General features: G+C 38.2%; 1 protein-coding gene across 1 annotated transcript; it reads left to right on the top strand.

Annotated features, from left to right (window-relative positions):
- Positions 1–1702: 1702 nt before the first annotated feature.
- Positions 1703–27338, top strand: LOC121429441 (DNA replication licensing factor mcm7-like). The gene is made up of 16 exons (XM_041626437.1): positions 1703–1861; positions 3725–3807; positions 11347–11511; positions 12332–12465; positions 13296–13476; positions 14145–14206; positions 15301–15559; positions 17014–17095; positions 17481–17612; positions 18641–18724; positions 19835–20046; positions 20853–21034; positions 21778–21861; positions 22379–22547; positions 23100–23209; positions 24161–27338. Exons 1-16 carry the CDS (start codon positions 1831–1833, stop codon positions 24366–24368), a joined length of 2178 nt encoding a protein of 725 aa, XP_041482371.1. The 5' UTR covers positions 1703–1830; the 3' UTR covers positions 24369–27338.

The raw sequence follows: 27338 nt of genomic DNA on the forward strand, positions 1-27338 counted from the left end.
CAGGGCGGACTACAACGATTTTAGGGGGGTCCACCTGAATTTAGGGGGGATGCAGGAAAAAAATTGACAAGCAAAAAGAACAAAAAAAAGTTGTCAACATAAATTTTGGGGGGTCTGTCCCCCACCTAAAATTTAGGGGTACAGGACCCCCCCCCCCGCTTCCGCTGCCTACAGTGTATATGAACAAACTGGGTAGAGGATAATTGAAGAGGGTCGATCGATGTGACAGAAGGAAAGAGAGAGATAGAAGGTCAAGTCCACCTCAGAAAAATGTTGATTTGAATCAATAGAGAAAAATCAGACAAGCACAATGCTGAAAATTTCATTAAAATCTGATGTAAAAGAAAAAGTTATGACATTTCAAAGTTTCGCTTATTAAAAAAAAATAGTGATATGAACGAGCCAGTTACATCCAAATGAGAGAGTCAATGATTTTACTCACAATTTCTTTTGTGTTTTATAGTTTGAATTATACAATATTTCAATTTTTACGAATTTGACGTTTAGGACCTCCTTGCCGGAAGCACAAAATGTTAAAATAATGGAATACCAACCGAGATGTGCATATAACTGTTTTGTGAAATGAAGAGAAAATTTAAACTGCCATAACTTTCATATTACATCCGATTTTGATGAAATTTTCAGGGTTATGCTTGTTGAATTTTTTTCTTTTTATTCAAATCAAGTTTTTGTTGGGTGGACTTGTTCTTTAAAGGGCGAGTCCACCTCATGAAAATGATTATTTGAATAGAGAGAAAAACACACAATAATGCTAAAAATTTAATCAAAATCAGAAATAAAATATGAAAGTTATATTTTCAACGTTTTAAAACGATGAATTTTTCGGTGTTACACTTGTTTGATTTTTTTTTTGGGGGGGGGTGGGGTAGACTTAAATTAAAGGGGGGGGGGGGGTTCAAGCCCAGTGTTATAAGCCTTCATAACCTAGAAAGTCCTCGCCATATCGATCCTAAGATGGTTATTTGGAAAACCTCCAAAATACCCCTAGACAAGTCAATGATTTCATCCATTCTTCCGTAGGTGAGAAAAACACCAACCCCTTCAAAATTATGTTTCCGAATTGTATACTGGGAAAGTACCATGGTTTCAAGAAAATTGCGAATTCTGGCACCTTAAATATATGAAGTTTTGTATAAAAAGCAATGAGTGCTTCAGTGTGCAGACAGCTAGCGTATCGCTCACAATGCACATGCTAATGGAGCGATCGCGTTCCTTTTGGGGGAACTGGTATGGCGGACAATAGAACTCGCGGGCTTCAAACAAAGGACCCTCCCAGCATATCCAGTTAGGGGAGAGATCAGTGGATCACAGACGTTAAGTACGCGCGCCTATGGGGACCCCGCACTCTAGATAATCTATACATCTCTATGTGTCAATCGTGCATAGCATGTACAGAACACAATATCGAATTAAAAACAACAACAAAGAAAAGTCGTTGTCTTGTTCAATGCGAGAAAATTACCTATTTTAATTCTAAATAGAGACGAGTCACGTGATATCTTTCGCGCAAAGTTCGTCTGTGCGATAAGTTATGACCATTTGATTATTTCGAATAATTCTAAAATTTATTTCACTTTATAAGTTGTCTACTTTTAGCGCAGAATACCTAGCTGTAATTGATTAATTGGCATTTAATTACGAAATTCTCACAGCATGAGACTAGTCGACTCGCGCTGGTGTGTCACGTGATATATTTCGCGCCAGGTTCGTCTGTGTGATTTTGTACACAAAAGGGTCTGCTAGCTGTTCAAGAAATATTGTTTTCGTTGTCGAATTTGATTGAAATACAGTAAATTACAAGTTCACACCATGGCAGCCAGGGATTACATTGCAGAAAAGGGTGAGTGTAATTTACGACATTTTTTCTCTTGTTTTTGGTGAGATGTTGAGACGAAGAAGTGAGTGTGTTGATCGGACTAAACTGAAAAATCAGCCGCACGGGGCGGCCGCGGCGAAGCCATTTAAAGTTTAAATGGACGCAGTGCTCTTGCTTGCATGCCTGCATTTGTGCATATGCACAGCTTAGCCAGCGCCGAGGCTCGGGCTCCGACGCGACTCCGCTCTGTCTCTGAGACTCCGAGCCCAATGCTGACCTAGCCAGGCGGCTTCTAGAGAGTAAAAATCATGATTTAATAACGTAGGCTCACTCGACTCAATCAGTCAATGAAGCCAGGTCTTCTTTCACATTCACCTACACAAAGGACGCCAAAAGTAAACCTGAAACGTTTCACCCCCAACTATTTCTACTTCAAAGTTCAAGATCTAGCCTAACCCAGAATGAACTCCCGCCTGCTATGCGGGCGGGAGCCCAGGACCTTACCGTGTAACTGACCATACTCACCTGACTAGCGTGAAGTATGGTCAAAATAATTCTCCGGTACTGTTCTGATTAAATAGTCAAAACAGATATCAAGCACTTACCACGATTAGGCCTAGGACTAGGACTATATGGATGAAGGTCTAACGAGTGGCAGTTTCCTGACATCTGGGCCGGGCACAAACTGGAACCTCAAAAAAACGAAAAGTTCTCTCCTTCTACCCCCGTCTCGATCGGCTATTTTTGTTATGAATCGTAACAAAATGGCCGATCGAGACGGGGGTAGAAGGAGAGAACTTTTTGTTTGTTTGAGGTTCCAGTTTGTGCCCAGATGTCAGGAACTGCCACTCGTTAGACCTTCATCCATGTAATCGTGGTAAGTGCTTGATTTCTGTTTTAACTATTTATTCGGAGAATTATTTTGACCATACTTCACGCTAGTCAGGTGAGTATGGTCAATTACACGGTAAGGACCTGGGCTCCCCCCCCCCCCCCCGCGTAGCTGTTCACTGCTGTTCACTGTATTGTTTCAATGCTGTTCACTGTATTGTTTGTGAACAGCATTGTTCACAAACAATACAGTTCCCCTCCAATTGAATTATCACGGTGCGTCACTGTCTTCAACCATGATTTCAAGTGTACAGTCATGCATTCTAATTGTTCTATTCAAAGAACATATTACAGAAGATAAACTAATTGACAAGTCCAATAGTCAATTCATTTACGTTCGAGAATTAGATGTACAACATGTACATGTATGCACATCTGAATGCAATGTTTTTATTGCAAATTTAAAGCTCGTCATTAAGGTAAAATTACATGTACAATGCCAATAAATGTCAAACATACTTTCAGTTCACATACTGAATGACTATGATTCCATGACAATTCTCTGGTCTGGAACATGAAGCGATCACATTCTGAATATGCCTGCATTTCATGTTTAAACTTGTCAATAAAACTAGCTCAACAATAAAAACATATCAGTTGGTGCCTACTGAGGCCTGTGCCAACCATTGTACCCTGCATCAATTTCTGAGTTGATCCTCTTCCTGCTCTTTTTGTGAGGGTAATTAGTCTGTATGGTGGATTGTACAGGATGGTATAAAAAAATTGAAAGTCATTTCATCACAGGATTCAAGTTCTTGCTGAAGGCGAAGGTGGCTAAGTTCAGGAGCCTGACCATGTCTGTGCAGGGTCAAGTACCGCAGGTAGAAAAGGGAAAAATCCTAGAAGGAAAGCAAATATAAGTTTCCAGGAACATTGAGCTCAATCAATCATCAAGCGGATTGACTATTAGCCTTTCAATTGGTTTAAGATAGAAATATATTAAAAATGACTTCTCCCCATTTCACACATTTTCTTTCTCACTTCATTTTTTTTCAGACAAATGCAAAGGCTTCTTGACTGATTTCTATGTCGATGGAGGAAGGAAAGGGAAGAAGAACTTCAAATATGCACAACAGTTGGTAAGAAATTACTTTCACCCATCATCACAAATATATCAGTTACATGTACCATACTGTTTTCACTAGAGAATGAAATGAATAATGTTTTTAGTCTTATTTAATAGCTTTTGTCTCAACTGAATTTATAGCATCGTCCGTTAATCATCAATGGAAGAAGCAGTTACAGGGTGTACATTTATGTTTCTAATTATTCTTTGTTTGAGTGTCAAAGTACCATTTTTGTCTCACCTGCGAAGCAGAGTGAGACTATAGGCGCCGCTTTTCCGACGGCGGCGGCGGCGTCAACATCAAATCTTAACCTGAGGTTAAGTTTTTGAAATGACGTCATAACTTAGAAAGTATATGGACCTAGTTAATAAAACTTGGCCATAAGGTTAATCAAGTATTACTGAACATCCTATTAGAGTTTCATGTCACATGACCAAGGTCAAAGGTCATTTAGGGTCAATGAACTTAGACCATGTTGGAGGGATCAACATCGAAATCTTAACCTGAGGTTAAGTTTTTGAAATGTCATCATAACTTAGAAAATATATGGACCTAGTTCATGAAACTTGGACATAAGGTTAATCAAGTATCACTGAACATCCTGCATGAGTTTCACGTCACATGTCCAAGGTCAAAGGTCATTTAGGGTCAATGAACTTTGGCCGAATTGCGGATATCTGTTGAATTCCCATCATAACTTTGAAAGTTTATGGATCTGATTCATGAAACTTGGACATAATAGTAATCAAGCATCACTGAACATTTTGTGCAAGTTTCAGGTCTCATGATTAAGGTCAAAGGTCATTTAGGGTCAATGAACTTTGGCCGAATTGGGGGTATCTGTTGAATTACCATCATAACTTTGAAAGTTTATTGGTCTAGTTCATTAAACTTGGATATTATAGTAATCAAGTATCTCTGAACATCCTGTGCGCATTTCAGGTCACATGACCAAGGTCAATGAACTTTGGCCGAAAGGTCATTTAGGGTCAATGAACTTTGGCCGAACTGGGTGTATCTGTTGAATTACCATCATAACTTTGAAAGTTTATGGATCTGATTCATGAAACTTGTACGTATAAGAGTAATCAAGTATCACTGAACATCCTGTGCGAGTTTCAGGTCACATGATCAAGGTCACAGGTCATGTAAGGTCAATGAACTTTGGCCATGTTGGGGTTTTTTGTTGAATAACCATCATATCTCCAGGCCTCGAAATAGGATTTTGGGGGGGCAAGGCCACTTTTTTGAGGGGCACTTTTTCACTGAGGCCAGGCAGCAGAGGGCACCAAGGCCACTTTTTAAGGGGCATGTAATAAATTATTTGTAGGTGTTACAGTTTCGCGGCGTGGGGGGGGGGCTTTCCACAGTCGATGTTATACATCAGATTCATTACCAAACCACATTATTTACTTAAGAAAAAATGAACTTTAATAGTCTGACAACACTCACTGTATAAGGTTTTAAAAGAAAGTTTCATTATTCTTCAGAATCACTTCAGGACAGGATAACACATCATTGCATTGCTTTGAGTCTTGAATTTGACATCCAACATGTAACATGTACATATTAACAAATCAAGTAAAAGTACCTCTGGTAGAAGTAAATTTCATCTAATTCTTTATCCAAATTACCTCATGGTATGCCAAGTAGGCCTGGGACGAATACCCTTTTTGCCATTCGATTGTTTGCCAGAGGAAACATTCGATTAGTTCGATTAATAGAGATTCCTGGAATATCAGAAATCACGCACTCAAAAATTGACCTACTTCCATGACCTAGCGGTAGCTGCGCTTATTGATATGGGCTGATATGATGGGAGTGGAACTTGGAATACTAGTAAATGCATTGTATACAAGGAACATGTACTTGTACTGTGTTTGTCATTTATCCCGCCCTCTATACACACAATGAACGAATAGCAAAGGAGTTGTACTGTGTTTGTCATTTTATCCCGCCCTCTCTGCACACAATGAACGAATAGCAAAGGACTTTGAGAACTGTGCGTGACCGCTATGGTGCATGGATGTTAGGCCTGGGACGATTGTCATTTTTACCATTCAATAATTTCCTGAAAAAATAATCGAATGATTCGATTGTTCGTCGGGAATCAGGTCTTTTAGGTCACAATAGTTGACCTACTTTATGGTGACCCCCCACCCCATGAATAAATCTCCATCAAAGACACATGTTTAGAATAAATGAAAGTAGGACCTTTTTCCCCTTCTCCATATTTATATCAAAAGAAACTACATGAAATGAGATTAAAACTTTCAGTTTATTGTTCCAATGAAAATCCTTCCTAAATCCATGCTGGTACTCTGGTATTATGCATGCATCCCTCCAAGTGCCACACCCCTGCATATGAATGAATCAGCCCAGATCAGAGTTCAAAGTCCAAAGATGTAAACAACTCATTCATGAACTATTCTTTGAGACTGACCCCAGGTGGAGCATTTCTTGAACAATTACATCCCTTGCCCACACCATGTCCCCGCCCCCACTTGTGGCACTGCCCACGATTCTACACATGTATTTCAAAAAAATATTTTGCAAATATTTAATTTGAAATACCTTTTAAAATTACGATTTTTTATCATTTGAACCTACATGTATAACTGGGTCTATTTTTGGAGACTAGTCGAGAAAGTACCGGTGAAGACTGGCACATGTTGGAATGTAGTTTTCATTGTGTGAGGGGGATAGAAAAAAGGTTGCATTATTGTTTTGAAACATGAAAGGAATTCTCCGGCTCCCACCCTTATCTTTCTCTCTCCCTCACACACACACACACAGATGGGGGAGGGGTCAATTTATTTCTGAAGTCATGACCTCTCCTGATAAGGGAACCACATGCCTTCTTCTTTGTTTCCCCAAAAGTTTCATTGGCTATCCGAAGGTCCAATCAGCTCAAGTGAGCTTGGTTGTGTGTTTTCTTATTGTTTTGTGCACGCAGACAATGAACTCATTTTGTGTATCAAGGGCTCGTCCATTCTTATGCTGCAGCTTACATAGCATATGTAAAGCGCACTAGCTGCCGGCTGGCCGCTAGCGGTGTATAGCTACTAGCTCATCGTTCGGCGCGGCTTCAGCACGTATGTTCATATGCGCTCATTTAACGCGTGCGTCCATTTTCCATAGTGACGTCATCGAAAATGGAGCAAACGGTCCGTTCTCAAAATAAATATTCAGATAAAATTTACCTCTTCTTCCCTTTCAACCAATCACATCAAAAGAAAGCAATCGCGAGAAAAATACCTACGCAGGCCTTATGAATATTCATATATTTTCCGATAAACCTATTTAGGCCGGCTTTTTCAGGAGAAAATATCTCAAATCATAGGGCAAATTTGAGACGTGTTTTTGCAATAAAATAGCGTATTTTGAGAAAAAAAGACAGGGTTTGGGAAAATTATCACAACTTTCTAACCATAGATTTTGGTTGAAAACTGTATTTTATAATATACGAACGAGGATCCTCATTACCATACCATAACAAAAAACCTTCTCCACTACTTTTTCTCTGATAGCCAGTGATATTCTGATTTGGAGGAATTTAGGGCAAAATTCTCATTTCATCTCCGGAAAACGACGATAGAGTGAGAATGTGAAATTTACGTGACACATGCTGATCGACGGTAATCATAAGTTCACATTAAAAATCATCAATATTTATTTGATTTGATACGTGTCTTCACTGTATTTTAACTTCAAAATGGATTTTGGAATTTATGCTCGTATCCAGTGTTCCGAGCAGCGAAATTCAAATTCCAGCGGTACGCCATCCAATGCACTGCCGGTGTCGTCGGCAATGCGAACCCAGTCCCGCATCGAAGTACGTGGAATGGTGTTCGCTGCTTTTGCTGCATTTGACATTATCTTCAATGTGATTGCAATGTTTCTTGGCTATTTTAAACGTTTAGTAGTATTTGTTCCAAATGACTTTCATATGACTGGAGTTACTGAAGTCCACTTAATAGCCAGATCGATTTTTTATTTGGTGGTATGGTAATTCTGATTTCTATTTTTTATTTTGAGGGGGGGTCTAATCTGGGGTGTCATTAATTTTTTTTAAATCGTTTCTTGTAAAAATACAGACAAGTAGGCCCCTAATGTTTATTCGAGGGTTCTTTTTAAACATGTATTTTAAAATCCTTGGCTTTAAAAATTAAGAGAATATTTTTTTTTTCTATTAATCTATCAGTAGGCCCAGGGGCATTCATTATTATGAAAAATTGAAAATAGGTACATTATCCTGAAATAAGTCACCTTTCTTCTCTTGTGTGTGCTCGTTGTGTACAAAGTCAATGGGAGAGGAAAGAAGTCACCGCCGCTGACGAAATGCCCAGTGAATGGAGTGGTGAAACCAGGATAGTGCCCCTTATTTATTAATTATCAAAAATATAATTATTTTACATTTTACTTCATTGATGTACAAAGACTCTGTTTATCTATTCACGTAGTGGTACAGAATTTTTACAATAATTAAAGATAAAAATAAATTGTTTTGTCATGGCTGTACGCAACAGGGGTGCGAGGGGGGGGGGTTATTACCACAAAATTCACGAAACATGTTCACAAAATCTTCAATGAAACAAAATGCAAAACTGCCCCAGTATCATCTCCCCTTAAGAGTTTCTTTGACAATTGCGTGTGTCCTGTATCCACCGGCTTCAGAAAAATATTACTTCTGCTTAGAGTCATGGTTTTTAATCTTAAGATTTTTGCAATTCAAGAACTGGGTGAACAGTTCATTGAGACCGTGTTGTGTAACTAATTACAGCTTTTTGCTCAAGATGGTGATCTTGTCTTCTTTTTTAAATTTTTTTATGTGGGTGTAGCCTCTAGATTGAGCCAACGTAGCTTATGATACTGATATTTTATGAGGATCAGTTTGGTAAGAGTGTGTTGACAGTTCTATGAAGTTGGATTAAAATACGTTGGAAATATTTTTACGTGTGGCCCTTCACAGATGCAGACAATGAAATCTTGAGGATTTTTTTTTTCATCAGCGAAAATTCAACCCTTGGCCTTGAGAGGGTATATCACGTACACCTTTATTTCTGACCATGAGCAAGATGATTTAAATTTCAATTTTTATCAAATAAATATAAATTATTAACCTTAATCAATTACCTTAGTTATATATTTACATGAACATTACCAAATATCTATTTTTATCCCCTTCATCCTATCATTTCCCCCCGTTCTCCATCCCCCCCCCCCTGCCCCACTATTGGAAAGTCATAGCGTGCGTTTGCCCCCTGCCTACTCCCTCGTAACGCCTCAGTTATTTCAATGTATAAGCCAAAAGATGATTTAATTAAGATCAGGTTAATTAATTGAATATTCAATGAATGAACAGAATAAAACTAACACATTTGTCATCAAATCATTATAGGGAAAGGTACGTAATAAATGAATGAATAAATTATTTGGTACAGATGAAGATAAAATTTATTCATTGTAATGAGACAAATTAAAGTGAATAAATAAATAGATTAGTAAGTAAAAAAATTTATGACAAAGACATTGGTTCACAGAGTTATGAGGTGAGTGCAGTCAATGCGGTACGGGAGTAGACATTGACTGTTTTGGCTGGATTGAGAGGGATGAATGGTGGATATCTGATTAAATGTACAATATTACATCTTAATAAACCTTAAATCTAATGAAATTATTGATTCATGCAACGCTCTAAATATATCTTTTAGCTATTTTAATTCCATAACCATGCATACAGACTCAGATTCATTCTTCAACTTGAGAGTTGAGCTCAGCCCCCGAGCTCAGCCCGCACAGCCCATTTACGCCCTTAAAACCATACACAGAAAATCACGTATGGGACGCCCAGAGCAGACGACGTGCTTCCATAGAGCCGCGTGTATTACGCCTTGCAACTGTGCGCAGCAAGGCCTTACAGGGTCACGCAAGAACACGAATTCCTTTTAAGAAAAAAGTGATGGATGGGATTTAAGATCTGATTTGTATCAGCTAATAATCTCTCATTTTGTTGATTTAATTTGTTAATCTTGAAAAACTATGGTTTTAAAAGAATAAACCATAACTTTCGGGGTAAATTTCGCTTACTTAAAAAAAGTCGCACGAAACCGGAAGTTTGGACGGCTGAGGTAAAATGCTTCCCAAGAGATAGTTTAGTGGAATTGAATGTTGTTACTTCTAACGGTGGTAAAATATGTCTGTAATGAAAATATTATATTGCTATACGATGTTGAAATCCATTTCGGGATTTTATATATGAATTAATCTTTGGGCAATCTCGGAAGTCTTGGTCGTAAAAATGAGCGTGAGTAATTTTTGATCTTCACTAGGATGCGCGCCCTCTTGTGCGCCATTGTAGATACTTTACCCGAGCGCTTCTCCCATCTCGTGCACATACGTGTCAGACTAGACTGCATACATGCACTGGACGTTGCTGGTAAAGCTAAGATATTGGATACTTTTTGAGATCGGAGAAAAGTTTTCCTCGCTCAGAAAAAAGGTGCAGACTTTCAAAAGGGGCACATTATATATCAGAAAAAGGGCACATTTATGAGAAAAAGGGCACCACGGCCATATAAAAAAGGGCACATTTTTAGTGGCCGTAACTTTTAGCAAAAAGAAGAAGGGCATGACGGCCAGTAATCGGGGCATCGATGGCCATGGCCGTCGATGGCCGTCGATTATTTCGAGGCCTGTATCTCTGTAAGTTTATTGGTCTAGTTCATAAAAAGTGGACATAAGAGTAACCATGTATCACTGAACATCTTGTGCGAGTTAGAGTAGTATTCAAAGTCAGCACTGCTGCTATATTGAACCGCGTGGTGCAGGTGAGACGGCCAGAGGCATTCCACTTGTTAGTACTTGGTCTTGGATACAAATTACTCTTGGATATTTTTTTTCTGTCGTGTAACCTTTAGAGCATTCTCTCTTCAAGGCAGCTAATGTACAAAACAAAACCTAAAATCATTTAATCCAATATTACTGTAAAGGAAGTGGGTGATTCCTGGACATTGTTTGTTAGCAGGATCAGGTTTCCTATACACAAATATGTGTCTTTTGGAGGGTTTATAAATATAATTACTTCAGGTATCAATTCAATCATATCCTCAAAAATTTTTTTCAGTTAAAGATAAATTCCAGTATTGGAAATGATCTCAAAATGAATTTTTACAGAATTAATATAATGACCACCCAAGTGTCAGTTTGTATGAATAAAAAATATGTGCCAAAGGATTCTGGAAGAAATTGTGTAATTGCTGAGAAATAAGCAAAATGAGCACGGATTCGGTCATTTCCGTCGGGTCTTTATTCCAGCAATAATAATACACTGTCCCACGTGTGCCTATCTGTGTTGGTGATCTTCAGTGTGAACATTTTTCTGGTAGATTTCAAGATTTCACTAAGTTCAGTTTATGTAACGGTACCAGATCTAGATCCTCGATGATATACTGACAATTAAGCCTGGTTTTACAGACTTTCTCATGAAATCAGTGTTTACTGCAACTACTAGAATTTCTCTTTAAAATCATTTTGTTTTAATTTGTTTAGGTGAGCATTGCACACAGAGAGCAGGTTGCCCTCACCATCGACCTCGACGACGTCTCTGAACACGATCCAGAACTTGCTGAGGCCATCGTTGAGAACACCCGCCGTTACATCCAGCTCTTTGCTGATGCGATCCATGATCTGCTTCCAGATTACAGACAGAAAGAGGTGAGGATGCATTTTGTGTTCTTGAGTGTTTGACTGATTGTTCAGTTGTTTGTCTTACTGATACCTGTTTTGATGCTAGGAAGTTTCACTGAAATTCCACACATGAAGTGTGCTCATGGTAATAATGATAATATTGGTATATTTACCCAGGGTAGCCACTTCACTTCTGAAAAGTGTTCTCCCAGTGGGCCCTGCTATTATTATTACCCCGGCTTTAGCTGAGCTGACTAGGCGCTCAAGCATTCAAGGAATTTCTTCCTACTGGGTACCCATTCACCTCACCTGGGTTTAGTGCAGCACAATGTGGATGAGTTTCTTGCTGAAGGAAAATACATTTACACCATGGCTAGGATTCGAACCCACGACCCTCTGTTTCAAAGTCAGAAGACTAATCCACTGGACCACAACGCTCCACAGGTTATCTAATTCATCTCGTAAATGCTTGAGTGAACCCCAATATCAAACCTTGTTTTTGTATGCTTGTATTTATTAAAGCTGTCACTGAATTTCTACTGAATTTCTTCAAAATTTGATCAAGTACTGTACTTGTTTTTTAATTGTTGATCAATTGCAGCAATTCTATCATTTTAACGGTTAAGATACATGTGCTTTTCCATGCTCAATAAAAAATTCAAAAATTGATTTTGGGTGAATTATTGGTGGCTTTGAGGGTGACAAGTCTCATGAACTATAATTCTAGACCTTTCCTTTTCTAGCTTTGTTGTCTACTTTTGTCTTTTTCATTACCTTCTTATTGTAATTTCATGTGTTTAGTTGTTTGCTCTAACAAAGTATTTTACATTCTTCACATGAAATGTAGGTGATCCACAAAGATGCGTTGGACGTGTACATCGAGCATCGTCTTCTTATGGAGCAGAGGGTGAGAGGTCCTAACGCTGGTGAGCAGCCTCGTGATGCAAGGAACCAGTTCCCCGCTGAACTCATGAGGAGATAGTAAGTCATACTGATGGATCGCCACTTGGTCTAACCCTTCTTGGACAATTCCCATTTGGTCTAATTTCACTTGGATTATTCTCATTTGGTTTAATCCTACTTTGGCTATTCCCATTTGCTCTAATCCCATGTGATATAAATCCAATCAGATGTAATCTGGTGGTGATAATTCGACAATGCAGATATATGTTGGAAACTTGGAAGTTAAAAAAAGAATCATTTTATCATGGGGGGATGCAATGAATTCAAACTAGTGTATGATCTGCTGATAGAGTATGTGCCCAAAGTGTGCAGTGCTTAGATTTACAATGTCGAATAAATGGCAGTAACATGTTGTGCATGGTTTTGATGTTAGACAAAATGACGAAAATACCAAGCATGTATTCAAATGAGGTAGGGACCAAATGACAGAAAGACAAAATCAAGAGTGTATCAAATCAAGTGACAGAATTGCAACATATTCCTGTTATCATCAGCCTTTACTCAGAGATGGTTACACAAATGGGACAAAATTGAAATTCATTCTCTGGCATTCATGAAATGAAACCAAACGTAACTACTGCTTGCACACATTTCAACGCAAAAGACAATGACATCTCAACAGGACACATTTATGAAACCATTCCAATGTCTTGTTATTTTGGAGGAAAAATGAAAAGTTTGTTTTTATTAAGATCAGATATTTAGTTGTCTCACTTTCTGAACATACCTATTGTTACAAAGGCGTTTTTCAAACTCAGGCAATATAAATCTTCAATATAATCACAAACCATCGTGACAGTAATAAAAAAAAAACTTAACAAGAACCACATTAATGTTATTTCTTACAGTGAGCTGTACTTCAAGACATCCTCCCAGCAGAAAGCCCTCTCTGTCCGTGACATCAAGGCAGACCGCATCGGCAAGCTGGTCCAGGTCCGAGGTATCGTGACCAGGTCAACAGAGGTCAAGCCCATGATGACCGTTGCTACCTACACCTGTGACCAGTGCGGTGCTGAGACTTATCAACCGGTAGGTGGAATGGTTTTATATTTAACTGCTGAAACCTGGCTCACACTTTCGCATTTTAAGCTGTGTGTTGCTGCGTAAGACCCCCCCCCCAAAAAAAAAAAGCATCATGCAGCTTTACCCAGCACACCACGGAACAAAATATTCAGTTGCAATCACTTTTGCGTACAAGGTCAATGGAGCTCATGCAGAGTTGTGCATGCTGTAAGTGAGGTAATGCGAGCTAAAGCTAGGTTGATCGAGGTAAAATGGGCAGAAACGCTGCACTAACCTATACGTAAGCTGCTCGCTGTTGTGCATCCTTGCTTGCATTTGCCCATTTTATGAATTTTTGGTGCATTCAGTTGCGGATGTTTTGATCAAAATCAAAGTATCGAGCTAGAATGCAAGACCTTAGTGTTATTCTGTGTAATGACCTCATCAAATGGCCGTTAATTCCGTTATGTTGCCTTTGACTGCAGTGACATACAGTGTGAGCCGGACTTAACTAAAGTGACTGTTGAGGTCACAAGTAGGAGATTTGGTGTTTTGGATGTTGAACTATACTGTACTTTGTCATTCTGAATGATAACAACAGTCTTACAGATGTTTAATTATAAATATAAAGTGAAAACATAAATGATGTTAATTTAAGCAAGATGTCTTTTATTTTATTTTCCTTATCGTTTTAGATCAATTCACCGATGTTCATGCCACTACTGACATGCCCTAGTCAAGAATGTACAACAAACAAGTAAGTAGATTAGGCAGAGCTGCAATCTATTTCTTGAATTATACTGCTTGAAAACTTCTTTGGCTGAAAAGTATCAACAACACAATGGGTGATTTCAAGTTCAGTGTTGACCTTCTGGTGTTGGTGTTAGGCCAATCTTTACACAAGTATAACACCAAACATAATGACGATGGTCCTGAAAAGTTACTCACTAGTTGTTGCGATGTCAATATTGTGATCTGGATCAGTTATACTAACTCAAAATCGGTTTTGGGGCTAAGGGAAGCAATCCAAATCCCAACGCCAACACCAGACTTGAAATCACCCAGTAAGTTTGTAGAATTTTTTCCTCTGTCATTGTACACACATGTTTCTTTTGCAGACCCTACTGCACCCTATTTGGCCCTGAATAAACAAACCGAGGCTCTCTAACACAGAGCATAACTATTGATCGTACGCTTGATTTTTACGATTGATTTTTACGATTGATTGTACATCGTAGTCAATGCAATCAATCATGAAAACTTGTTCTATGATCATTGCTTAGCTTTGTGTTACAGGCTCCAGGATGCTGTTTTTTTTCCCTTCAGAATAATGCCTGGAATTTTAGGCAGTAAATTGTAAGTTATTGTGAAATTGTTGAGAGAAATATAATTATGTAGATGGTTATGGTGTACACTATAGGCATATGAATGATTTTTTTTTGAGGATGAACACCTGTGCCAAATGTAAAAATATCACCCATACTGCATGAAGATCTTGCATGTTTCTACTTTTTGAACACCTAAGTAACAAAGTGGAATTGTAGAAGGTCATTTCGTAATTACACCAATTGAGGTACTATGTAGGTCTATAGTGACCATTATTATTTTGCATCTTCGTACAGTTAACCACAGTCACAATCTGTTCCATTTTACAGTAAGCTCTGGTCAAGTTGACCATCCATAATGAGTAATTGCCAATGTCTAGCCCTATCTCAGGCCGGAATATACAAAACATGTTCTTTGATAGTCACACAGATTTCTGAGGTCCCAGGTGTTTTGTAGATTCTACTTTATAATGACAATTGGTATTTTACATCCTCATAATCTGTTTTTTTTCCCCTTTTATTCCAGGTCCGGTGGCCGTCTCTACCTCCAGACCCGAGGGTCGAAGTTCGTCAAGTTCCAGGAGGTCAAGATCCAGGAACAGAGCGACCAGGTTCCCATCGGTAACATCCCCCGCAGCATGACGGTCTACGCTCGGGGCGAGACGACGCGCCAGTGCCAGCCGGGCGATCACGTCAGCGTCACCGGCGTGTTCCTCCCGATGTTGAGGGCGGGCTTCAGGCAGATGACCCAGGGTTTGCTCTCGGAGACCTTCATGGATGCACATGTGAGTCTTTGTTGCAGTCTATTGAGCAGGAAAAAAGGATTACACGGATTAAGAGCGATGTAGCCCCAAAAATGCTTATTAGAGTCCTGAAAAAGGAAAAAAAGAACCCCAGAACGTCCTCATTTGTTGATAATTGCTTCATGAAATGTTTTCCTCTATTCTACTCAGAATTCAAATCTCATTCAGGGCCCTGTCTTACAAAGAGTTTCGATTCGATCAGCCACTACTATGGAAAGACAGCAAGACCAACATTTAAAGTGGATGTTTGCTAAAATTGTTTTCTAGATGATATTTATTTATACATTCATCTTTGTCTTTAGTATTTAGAGTGTTCCCTTTTGGGTATAAAGGACATTTTGCAAATTTTGCGTATAAATAATTATGACAGTGATGGATTTCCATAGAGTTGAGATTGATTGGATCGATCGCAACTGTTTGTAAGACAGCACCCTGGTCTACTTGTAACCCTTTGTACATGTGGTACAGAGCCTATTGAAATGAGAGAATTAAGTAGGATTTATTGAAGATGTATTTTATCCGGCGAGTGTTTCATAAAGCTGTTCGTAAGTTCTGAGCGACTTTCCAAACGACTGGTGATCCTTTCTTGTGTACAGATTGTTCATTAACGTTGATTAAGTGCCAAAAGTAAGGATCACTAGTCATCCAAAAAGTTGCTTGTAACTTACAAACAGCTTTGTGAAACACCTATCTGGTCCCGGTCTTACAAAGAGTTACAATTGATCCAATCAATTGTAACTCTATGGAAAGCCATCAGTGTCATAATTTTTTATACAGAAAATTTGCGAAATGTCCATTGTAAACAAAAGCAGACACACCCAAGTTGTCAAGAAAACAATTTATGTATATGCATTCATATCTAGAAATCTTTAAGACATACATTTTAGATGTTTATGTGACTGGCCATCCATAGTTGTGGTTGGTTGGATCAATCGTAAATACGGAAAGCCAGCAAAGTCAACATATAAAATGCATGATTGTTCAAAAAAAAATTCTAGATATGAATGTATATCCATAAATTCATTGATTTCTTGACAATTTGGTGTGTGCTCCTTTGTTTACAAAGGACATTTTGGAATTTTCCTGTAGAAAAAAATATGACACTGATGGATTTCCATAGTTACGATCGATCCAATCAATTACAACTATAGATGGCCAGCAACATCAACATATATTATTCATGTTTATTCAAACTATTTTCTTACTATGATGTATATTCATGCATTCATCATTTTCCTGAAAATTCACTGTGCTTCTCTTTGTTTACAAAGCACATTGTGCAAGTTTCCTACAGAAAAAAATTATGACACTGATGGATTTCCATAGAGTTATGATCATTGATTTGATCAATCATAACTCGTAAGACGGGCCCAGGTCTATTTGCATGATACATTTGTATTGACTGTGGCACAATCTTTTTTATTTCTTCCATCCAGAGTATCATCAAGATGAACAAAGCTGATGATGAAGAGATGTCAATGGAAGAGCTATCTGAGGAGGAGGTTCAGCAGATTGCAGGTAAGACTCATTGGCCCAGTTTCACTAAACATGTTATCAATCACAAGGTACAGGTTCATGTTACAAGCTACTGTTTCAAGCTATCAAAATGATGCAGTTTGATTATGTGTGTTTGAATTCTAGGGAGGTGAAATGACGAGTGTCATGTATGAAACAGGGTCTTTGATGAAAACGCTGAAACATATTTTTCTCTTCAATTATGCCTGTTCAAACCATTTAATCTGTCCAATTATGGATGAATAATGAAATGGTGGATGTTGGTCCCCATATGCACAAAAAGTTGATTAATGATAAAGCATTGCCCAACATATCACATCTCACTCTCGACTGTATAAAACAATTCAAGTGAATTATAGTAAATCATTGGTACCTTTTCACCCGGCAGAGGAGGACTTCTATGAGAAGCTTGCCTGTTCCATCGCACCCGAGATCTACGGAATGGAGGATGTCAAGAAAGCTCTCCTCTTACTCCTGGTCGGTGGGGTCGATAGGTCGCCCAAGGGCATGAAGATTAGAGGTAAGAACCAGTCTCTCTTTGGGTGAGGGATTACTTGCAGAATTAACAAAAACTCTATGTGGTGGTGATTTGAAGAAAATGTGGGATCTGTGTATTCCTGAAGTGTTATTAGTGATTTTTGCAATTGCAAAGGGACATATTAAATCTATTCAAAATGCCCATCAAATCCCATGAGACAGCTTTTATAGATGTCTTTGTCGAAAATTGGTGAACAAGGAGAACAGAATGTCCTGAGATTCGGAGCTGCCGAAAAAGTCCAGAGTCCAGGACAACACTAAACTGCAAAAAAAAACAGTGTTAATTAAACACCAGCTCAGAATCTATATATGTCCACACCAGAGAAGTGTTAAAAAAACCAGTTTGGTTTTGGTCTAACACCACAAAGGTGATTTTACAACACCAACTAGTATTAAAATAGCATCGGTTTGATTCCAAACTGGTGTTTCGATACTTCTCTGGTGTAGACATATATAGATTCCGGGATGGTGTTAAATTAACACCGGCGTTTTTGCAGTGTACTGTTGATTCACTGATTTTCAAGAAAGGTTGCTTTATCCTGACAGGCTTTTGGCAATTGATTCTCCACATTCCAGAAAACTCTCTATTGTCCTCATGTCAGGCTAAAGTAAGTCAGTAGCCCGTATTCTGAAGTCAGTGTAACTTAAACTCAGGTTTAAAGTTGTGGTTTAAGTATGGGAAGCCAAAAGTATCAAAAATTTTATTAAGTTGTATGGGTCTTATGTTTACTGTGCTCTTTCCTGATTCATCGGTGGTGATGAAAATCATCTATTTATACTTCCTACACAATTATGAAGGATTTGAGAGCCGAATGAGCTGAAGTATGATATCTCTACTGTTAGTGATTATGTAACAATTGGCTGTCCATACTTAAAACCACAACTTTAAACCTGAGTTTATAAGTTAAACCCAACTTCAGAATACGGGCCAAAGTGTCTTTATTTTTTAAATCAGAAATTGTAAGGAAACTGTCCTTGAATTGCATTTTATATTTTATATTTGTTATTTAGGTAACATTAACATCTGTTTGATGGGTGATCCTGGTGTAGCCAAATCTCAGTTGCTGGGATACATTGACCGTCTTGCACCAAGGAGTAAGTATATGTTCACAATTTATTCTGGTTTTACTTTAATTTGTTTTGATTTGAATTTTTCATTTTTTATGTGATTAGTTCCCAGGTGGGGGAGTGGGGGTAAATATATGATACACATGTGCTGCGGTTGAGACCATTTTCAGCCTAAATTTCTGTTCCAGAGCATCAGTAATTCAGAAAGCCATAGAAATTCAAATTCGCGATTTTTCTCCAGAGAGCGCCCGTCGTCTACTCAGCCGGTCAGAGCGGCGAGCTCGATCGGCGCCGAGCCATTATGCCGGCCCACAGCTAACTTGCGCTGGCCCGATGTGAATTTAGCAAGACGCTTGCGCCTACGATCTAATGAGTTCCACAGACCCTTGTCTTTTATGTAGTCCATTCCAGAGTATTACGTTTTTAGCAATCTTTGATCCAAAAGCCGTTATGGAGACCCCCGTTTTAAGACCAAGATTTAGTTCCAGAGCCCCCTATTTTGAGTTGGCGCGGCAAGTAGGTGTCATGTTATTATTTCAGTACCCCTCCCCCTTCCTGGGATTATTTTACATAGCTGCCAAGTAGTACTGATTTTCAGTATTTAGTACTGAAAAATGAGAAGAACACTGATTGTTTCATACAAAATATTGATTTCTAAAGTTCAGTTTTATGTTTTGTCCTATGGCATATCTTTGAAAATACTGATTTCCTCACTAAAATATTGATTTTCAGCTTTTAAAATACTGAAATGTACTTGTTCAGGTTGGCAGCTCTGGATTAATATTAATAACATTTACTGTTTTCCTCTTGAAAGTCCTCTCTCAAAATAATTGTAAGTAGGAAAAAAAGTCTTAGAAAAACATAAGTTTACATTACATAGATGCACTGCAATGTATGCATATAAAGCTTCAGAAAGATTTGTTTGGCTGAACCTCAACTAATGTATGGGGGTTTCGTTTCAGATTTTGCTTTGATCTTCACTATTTTTTCATCTTAATTCAAGTTTTGGACTGCCTGAAAAATGGTGTTTTCTGTAAAACTTTGTAATTCCCCAAAATTCTGTGAAATTTTCTGTTGTCTGCATCGTGGAAAACTGGGAGGTTTAATGTGTAACATCCTTGTCTATCTTTTCTCCAGGTCAGTATACGACAGGTCGAGGGTCATCTGGTGTTGGTTTGACCGCTGCGGTCATGAAGGATCCCATCACGGGTGAGATGATTTTGGAAGGGGGCGCCCTCGTGCTGGCTGATGAGGGCGTATGCTGCATCGACGAGTTTGACAAGATGAACGAGACGGACAGGACGGCTATCCATGAAGTGATGGAACAACAGACTATCTCTATTGCAAAGGTGAGTTTAATCAGTATTCAACAGGTATTCATTGCAGGAAAAAATTACACCGAGGCTCGGGGCGATGTTGCCCCGCGCTGGTCATCTAATAAGAACAGACAGAAAAGACTCCACTAAACATTGTTTATTAAATTTGACTGCAATTACTTTTTTTTACGGTTTCATGGATACACAATGTAATCACGTTGAGCTATTTTTCATATTGTGACTAAAAAGTAATTACAAAAAACAGCAGAGTCTCACAGGCCGGATAGAAATGCCCCGTAGGCCGTAGTTTGAAAACCCCTGATCTCTGGTTTAACTCCCAACATGGTCTAAATGTATCTTAATAGTATACCCAACAGCTCTGAAGAGATAAAAGGGTACTCTAGAGAAAAAAGTTCCTCAGATACTTGTGTGGTTTTAGAGTCCGTATACTACCCCACTGATCCATACCACTCTGTCCATAAAGGATCGCCTGTGTATAAAGACAGTAGTTTAGTTTCTATTTGAATATGATTCTGTCTTTATGTATAAGTATTTGGCTCCAATCTCGGTATGAATCCACTCTGACAAAAAGAAAACAAAAAACCTGATACCTTCCCACTCCCTTTTATTATGAACTATGATACATGTGTGTCTCATGTTCTCACTCTTCAAATGGATGCCACTTATCAGTCTGAATTCCGACTGTTTAAATTTATTTTCAGCCATTGGTCACTATAGGCAGATGGCTGCTACAGACTGGTGTCTGCTAACACAGGTTTGAGTGTTCATGTACATTTATCAATCTTTATCTATTTATGATTTTCTTCGACCCTCACCAGGCTGGTATCATGACCTCGTTGAATGCCCGCGTCTCCATCCTGGCTGCTGCCAACCCCGCCTATGGTCGTTATAACCCCAAGAAATCCCTCGAGCACAACATCCAGCTTCCGGCGGCTCTCCTCTCTCGATTTGATCTACTGTGGCTCATCCAAGACAAGGCGGACAGGGAGAATGATTTGAGGTAAGGAAGTTCAGTTGATTACTGAAATCATCCCCAGGGAGTAGAGAAATATGATTTCAGTGCATTACAGATGATGGAATGTTCCACAGGGAGTGGATAAAAACTATACATTTAGGTTCTTGACATACCTTACAGGGAGATTTGGGTATGAAGTAAAGAATTTCAGTTTAAAACTGATTGATTGGTTGCTGGAAATGCTCCCCAGGGAGTTGAGAAATTGCTATGCATCTAAGCCTGACAGGGTAGATAGGGAGAATTATTTCAGGTAAGGGAGCTCATTTTGCTGACCTGCTCCTCAAGGAGTGGAGAAAGCATATATGTTTGTATGCAAGAAAAGGGCAGATAGGGGAAATTATTTGAGGTATGAAGTTCAGTATAAGAGGGATCGATTGCTAGAATGCTTCCCAGGGAGGGGATAAAGCGTGTTCATTTGTGTGCAGGACAGGGAGAATGATCCGAGGGAGAGAGGTTCAGTAAAAGACAGAACGATTGCTGGAATGCTCCCCAGGGAGAGGTGAAAGTATATGCCCTGTGTGCAGGCAAGTCAGCACCTGATGATCAGGATAATAGAATATTTATAAAGTGTTGAGAGACATTGCTCCAATGTATTAAGTGATGTATCAAATTTTGATATGAAGTTGTCTGTACCCCGATTGGTGATATTCAGAATAAACGAGAGGAATTTTCTTGTTACTATGCAGTGTAGTTATTACTAATCTAATGGGTTTTTTTTTCTTTCACAGACTTGCCCAGCATATCACCTATGTTCATCAGCATTGCAAGCAACCTCCCACCCAGACAAACCCACTTGACATGAACCTAATGAGGTATAAAGTAACTCTTTTATCATGATTCAGAATAACCTTTTTAGACAACTCATTTTTTAGACAACTCTGACACAAACTATAGTTATAAGAGCAAAACTGAGTAGATCCATCAAAATGTATGATGTTTAATTTGAGCATTTTTTCAGGAGCCTATTTTGACAAATGGAGATATTTTGAGCTCATGTTGGAAGAACCACTTTTGTAATAAAAATTGCTACTTTGCTTTGATTTTAACTCCTCCACTTAAAATCGCACCATATTTTCACTATTCCATATTGGTTGACCCCTGGCATAGGGGACTTGCTCAAAATTGTCTCTTTTTTTCAAATGAGAGGGTGTGAAGATATTCATTTATATTTGAAGTGAAATAAGAATGTAAAAACCAAACAGTGGACTTACAAAAGGTTTATACTTTTATGGAATAGCTTATGTAGAAAGTTGTTTTCTGTCAGATTGCCACACTTTTAAATGACTTTTAAAAATGTTAATAATTGATTATTTCATTAATTTTCTCCAGACGTTATATCGCCCTCTGTAAGACCAAACAGCCAGTCATCCCAGAGGCGTTGACAGACTACATCACAGGGGCATATGTAGAGATGCGTAAAGAGGCTCGCGGGAGCAAGGATTCAACATTCACATCTGCCAGAACTCTGCTTAGTATTCTCCGACTTGCAACGGCTCTGGTGAGTTTTTTTTTTTTTGCAATCTTGTCTCTTGGCTCTAATGCATGAGATACCATGAACCTTTAGTTGTGACTTTGTTCTCCTTATGCTTTAACAGACTGTGGCCCATTTAGTGAAACCATGCAAGGTTGTCTTGTCTTTGACATGTCTTGATGCAAAAAATAATCTTCAACATTGCTTGTTCCAGAAATTTTCTTAAGTACTTTGCATCTAATGGATATAACAAAGATATTGTAGAATATGATATGAAAATCCTCATCTAAATATGCCCAAAGAATTTTTTTTTAAATCTTAAATTGTGATGAGAGAGATGCCTCGCTTGTGTTTGGATTTCTAATTGAGGTCTGTCTGGTCTGCCAGTAATAATGAACTTTCAAATTCCTTCATCCATGTTCCTGAAATGCAAACTTAGGTTTCAAACAGAGAATGGAGAACTGGTGTACAAGTAATGAAGCTTTCATGCATTGTTCTTGTCCATTTCACTATGTAGATTTTAAAAAGAAAATAGTGAAATTGCAAGTAACAATTTCTCAAACTTTGTGAATACCATAGGCCCGTCTGCGTTTGATTGAGGTAGTGGAGAAGGAGGATGTCAACGAAGCAATGCGTCTCATGGAGATGTCTAAGGAATCTTTGATTGGCCAGTCAGATACGGCTGCAAGGTATGATCATAGACTTGTCTTAATTTCCTGTGAAGCCCGCAAATGCCAGAATTTAGACTTCTGAATAGAAATCACACTTGATATTTTGTCCACGGATATGGTTCAGACAAGACTTGAAAATGTAGTTACTCCTATTTATGGTCAAAGCCTACTTCAAAAAATTTTGCAAAGTATTATTATAAACAAATTCTCAGAAGGTGACTTATCCATTGAAATGATTTTTACCGTATTCTTTATCATGGTTGTGTGTTTGATGATGAAATTTCAGCTTTCAACATGTTCTTTAATATGTCTTTGGAATATAAAAAAAAAAGGAAATAATGAAATGGATGTTTGGTAAAATACCTTACATTACATACCTTCTGTCAATAAATAATTGCAGCTGGCTAGTCTGCCTCAGATCACTATGGATGTGTATCTTAGAAGATCAATTGAGCACATTCTATAGATCAGACAGACTGCCCTCTATTGGCAGTGTCTGTACATACCCTCAGCCTTCAGGGATATGACACAGCCAGCACGACTTTGTATGTGCTACGGTCTAGGTTTTGTCTGGACGCTGCAAAAATGGCTTTACCAAAAGGGTTCCATATGAAATAACAAGTCAGTTGCATAGAGGAATTTGTCTTCAGATGTATTACACCCTCTCCTCTCATTAGAAGGCAAAATATATCCAAAGAATGTGTATTTATTTTTGTAGATATTGTGTGTTATTGGGAGGATAAGATGTGGCATTTGAAAAAAATAACTGTTCACTTCTGAAAAACCAAGATTCTGACACTGCCTCTTCAATCATGCCCTTCCTAAATTTGTCTTCAGAAAAAAAAACCCTCTTTTGATTGCAATGATAGGTCACTTTTGATTTAATGGCTTCCATTGCTGACATATATCAATTTGAGATTTTAACGATCTTCAATCATTTTTTCCTATGATAAATTCCCTCTCCCCCAGGCCCCAGCGTGCCGAAGACGTGATCTACCGAATCGTGTGCGATGCGATCTCCGAGATGTCCGGCCGCAGCATCAAGTACACCGAGGCGAGGCAGGCCTGCCTCGCCAAGGGCTACACCAACGACCAGTACGAGGAAGCCATCGAAGCATACGAGGAGCTCAACGTTTGGCAGGTCAACACGGCGAAAACAAAGATCACACTGGTCTAGAACGATGATGACGATATGGACAATTCAGTTTGCAAGCACAGACACGAATTCGATGTTTAAAAAACTTATACCATGTCTAGAATGAAGACTAGACTCTAATCTCTCTCTCTCTCTCTTTGTATCATGCAGCCACAGTGCATAAGTGAATTTAGTCTCACTATTTCAGACACTAAATTATTTACGCATGACAAGAAATCAAAGGTCTGTGCCTGCAGACTATCGAAGAGTATGTGCGGACATTGCCGTTGAATACATCAGAGATGCCAAGTTCAAAGACCAGCTAGGCGTGAGATTTTCTGTGAATCTGAGTGAGATCACAGACATTGTGTACAATGTATATGGGGATAGGCTGTGATAGTTGCGTGAGATAGAGATTTGAGGGGATGAACAAGAGTCCAAAATGCTTGAGTCTTGCGCATAATGCGTGAGACTTTTTAGCTCTGATACATAGGAATATCAAGCATTGGCAGATGCGCGTTAATGAGAGGATCCTGTGGGCTTTAGAATCTAACGCTGGCAAAGCGACCTTAGAGGAAAATGTGAACTCATGTGGTGTAATCAAAGAACGCAGAAGAGGAGCAGCAGGACGAATTGGGAAATAAGTATGTCTGAATCTATGTGGGGCCACTGTGAAATAATTTTCCTCTGCTGTCCAGTGCATATGAACACATGTGTTAGTTTTTTAGGATAAAGAAAAAATAAAATAAATTATAGAAAAATATTAGTCATATATTAGTCTGGTAAAAGTCCATTGATGAATGATAGATCTGTAATTTAAAAAAAAATTCTGTGATGTCACATGCGAGCAGCTCCTTTTGTCATGGATGTTTTCCTCTTGAGTACCTGCTTTTCCTAAAACCATTTTCCCTTCAATGCGTCAAAATCCTGTAGTCTTTGAATAATAACACATTATTTGGTTCATTAGGAGACCTCTGGATATGAGGTAAACTATCAAGATGTTGTGATGAGATATTGGGCAAGAATTCTGTGAAAACAATTCCTCAATTTGAAATCATATGTTATGTAAGGGAAAAGGGAAGAGAAAGAAAATTTTGTATCCTTGATCAAAGATGCAATTCATTTCCTCCGATTTGAAGAGATAGAAAAAATACTTTCATTTTGTGACATCCAGGCTTTAAGGTTCATATCAGGAAAAATGAATGAATCCCCTATTAAGAACAAAGAATACAAGAGATATGTTGAAATATATTTAATTTAAGACAAGGGGTTCTTTTGAAAAAAAAAAAAAAATTGTGTGAGGTGTATTAGGGGCTTTAAAGGCCCAATCACATGCTCACATTGTTCTGTGCAAGCCTTATGGGTGGGTTGCATGCAGGTGATTGCCTGCAACTCACTGGCAAAATTTTTTTGAGCGTGTTCAAAAAATTTCTGCGTGCAAATCAGAATCGTGCGCTTCTGCATGTGAGCTGCATGCAAGATACCATCAATGCAGGTGGCAAAAATAGTTGCCCACAAGGCTTGCATGGAGTGACACAACAGGGCCTTAAGAAAGAAAAAGATAAATTTTTATTGAAATAATTATCTTTATGAAAATTTTCTGGAATTGCAATATTCTTGTATTTGATTTCACTGTACAAGCACTAATTTCATACAGAAATTCAACTTACTTTGGAATAATATGTAAGCCTTCAAGGTGTATTTAATCTTTCCAAACGTGTTTTTTTTCTTTATTGCATGCAAGAGATGACTACTTTATCTTGGCAGAATCCTGGTTCAAAACAAATGAAGCAAAAATATTTATAAACAAAGGAAATCCTCCTTTTTCCATTTAGAAAGGAAAGCACAAAGAGAGGAAATGATAGTGATAGCAATGACAATCATTTTCCTGTTTCCTGGTTAATTATGACTTTTTAAAATAAGAGCAACTTGAAAGGGAAAGTAAATATGGGGAGGTGAAACTTTTTTTACTCCTTTCTGTGATACTTATGAAGAATGTTAGTGCAAAAGGTCATTGGGGATAATTGCCTTTCAAATGCCCTCATATTCAGTTCCTCTCGAGTCTAGTCCAGATTTAAAACAAAAACTTGGAATCGCATATTTTTTATGGGGATGTTTTGAAGCTCACCAGCATAAATTTTGTTAGATTGCAGTATAGTTTATATTAGATTCAATGGGATTTTCTGGGGTTCTTTCGTTTTAGTTTTCCAAGGTTCTTGGTTGAATTTTGGAGGTGATTTGGCACAAGCCCCCATTTAACTTTGTTTCGTGCTTTTGATCCATTGGGCCTTATGCTTGAGGTAAGTTGGACCAAAATCAATGGAAAATGTGAATTATAATGAAGTGAAATTGTATTGAATGGGTTCTAGAGAATTTTGTTCCAGGTTATTCCACTAAAGTGTTATTGGAGGTATCTTTGCTTCAGCCTTCGTATGTCATGTGAGACAAGAGAATTCATTCCAACAACAGCAGGAAAGAGCAGTAAAGCAACAAATTGAGAGATTTTACAACGAACTGTAAGAACAGCAAGAGGGTAAAATGTCAAAAATATATATTTGTGTAAAATATACAGTGAAGTAAAGGTATTTGTGGTATTCCCATTTTTAAAAATTCTGTTTCATTAATTCGAGACAGCAAAATTTTATCACAAAATACTTTCATGTTCAATATTTATAGTTAATGCTTGACATGCGATTGTGATTTGATAGTATTCCTCTCACGCATGTTAAATTAAATACTACCACTGATAAAGGATGAATAAATATCTCGATGTAAATAGTTGTAGAAATTACTTTCACATGTATCTGTAATCTATGTAAAGAAACCGAGGAATATTGATGAATGAAGTAATTTCTCTTCCATTTTTTGTCTCTTGATATGTTAAGGGGTATCACATTCTATATTTTAGCAAAGAAACCCCGCCAGTGAAAGAATCATCTGAATTAGTACATATGAAAAATGACGAATGTGTATTTTGTATATTTCAATAAAATTTTGTGTGTTGAACATGTA

This window comes from Lytechinus variegatus, chromosome 16 (assembly GCF_018143015.1).
Source record: "Lytechinus variegatus isolate NC3 chromosome 16, Lvar_3.0, whole genome shotgun sequence".
In the NCBI taxonomy this organism is placed as follows: domain Eukaryota; kingdom Metazoa; phylum Echinodermata; class Echinoidea; order Temnopleuroida; family Toxopneustidae; genus Lytechinus; species Lytechinus variegatus.

What these genes read in the sequence shown, in the direction of transcription:
- LOC121429441 (XM_041626437.1), top strand. Translation starts at nt 1,831, where the DNA reads ATGGCAGCCAGGGATTACATTGCAGAAAAGG. An exon ending in GGATTACATTGCAGAAAAGG is followed by an intron (nt 1,862 to 3,724) that starts GTGAGTGTAATT and finishes ATTTTTTTTCAG; the next exon opens with ACAAATGCAAAGGCTTCTTG. An exon ending in CAGATTACAGACAGAAAGAG is followed by an intron (nt 11,512 to 12,331) that starts GTGAGGATGCAT and finishes CATGAAATGTAG; the next exon opens with GTGATCCACAAAGATGCGTT.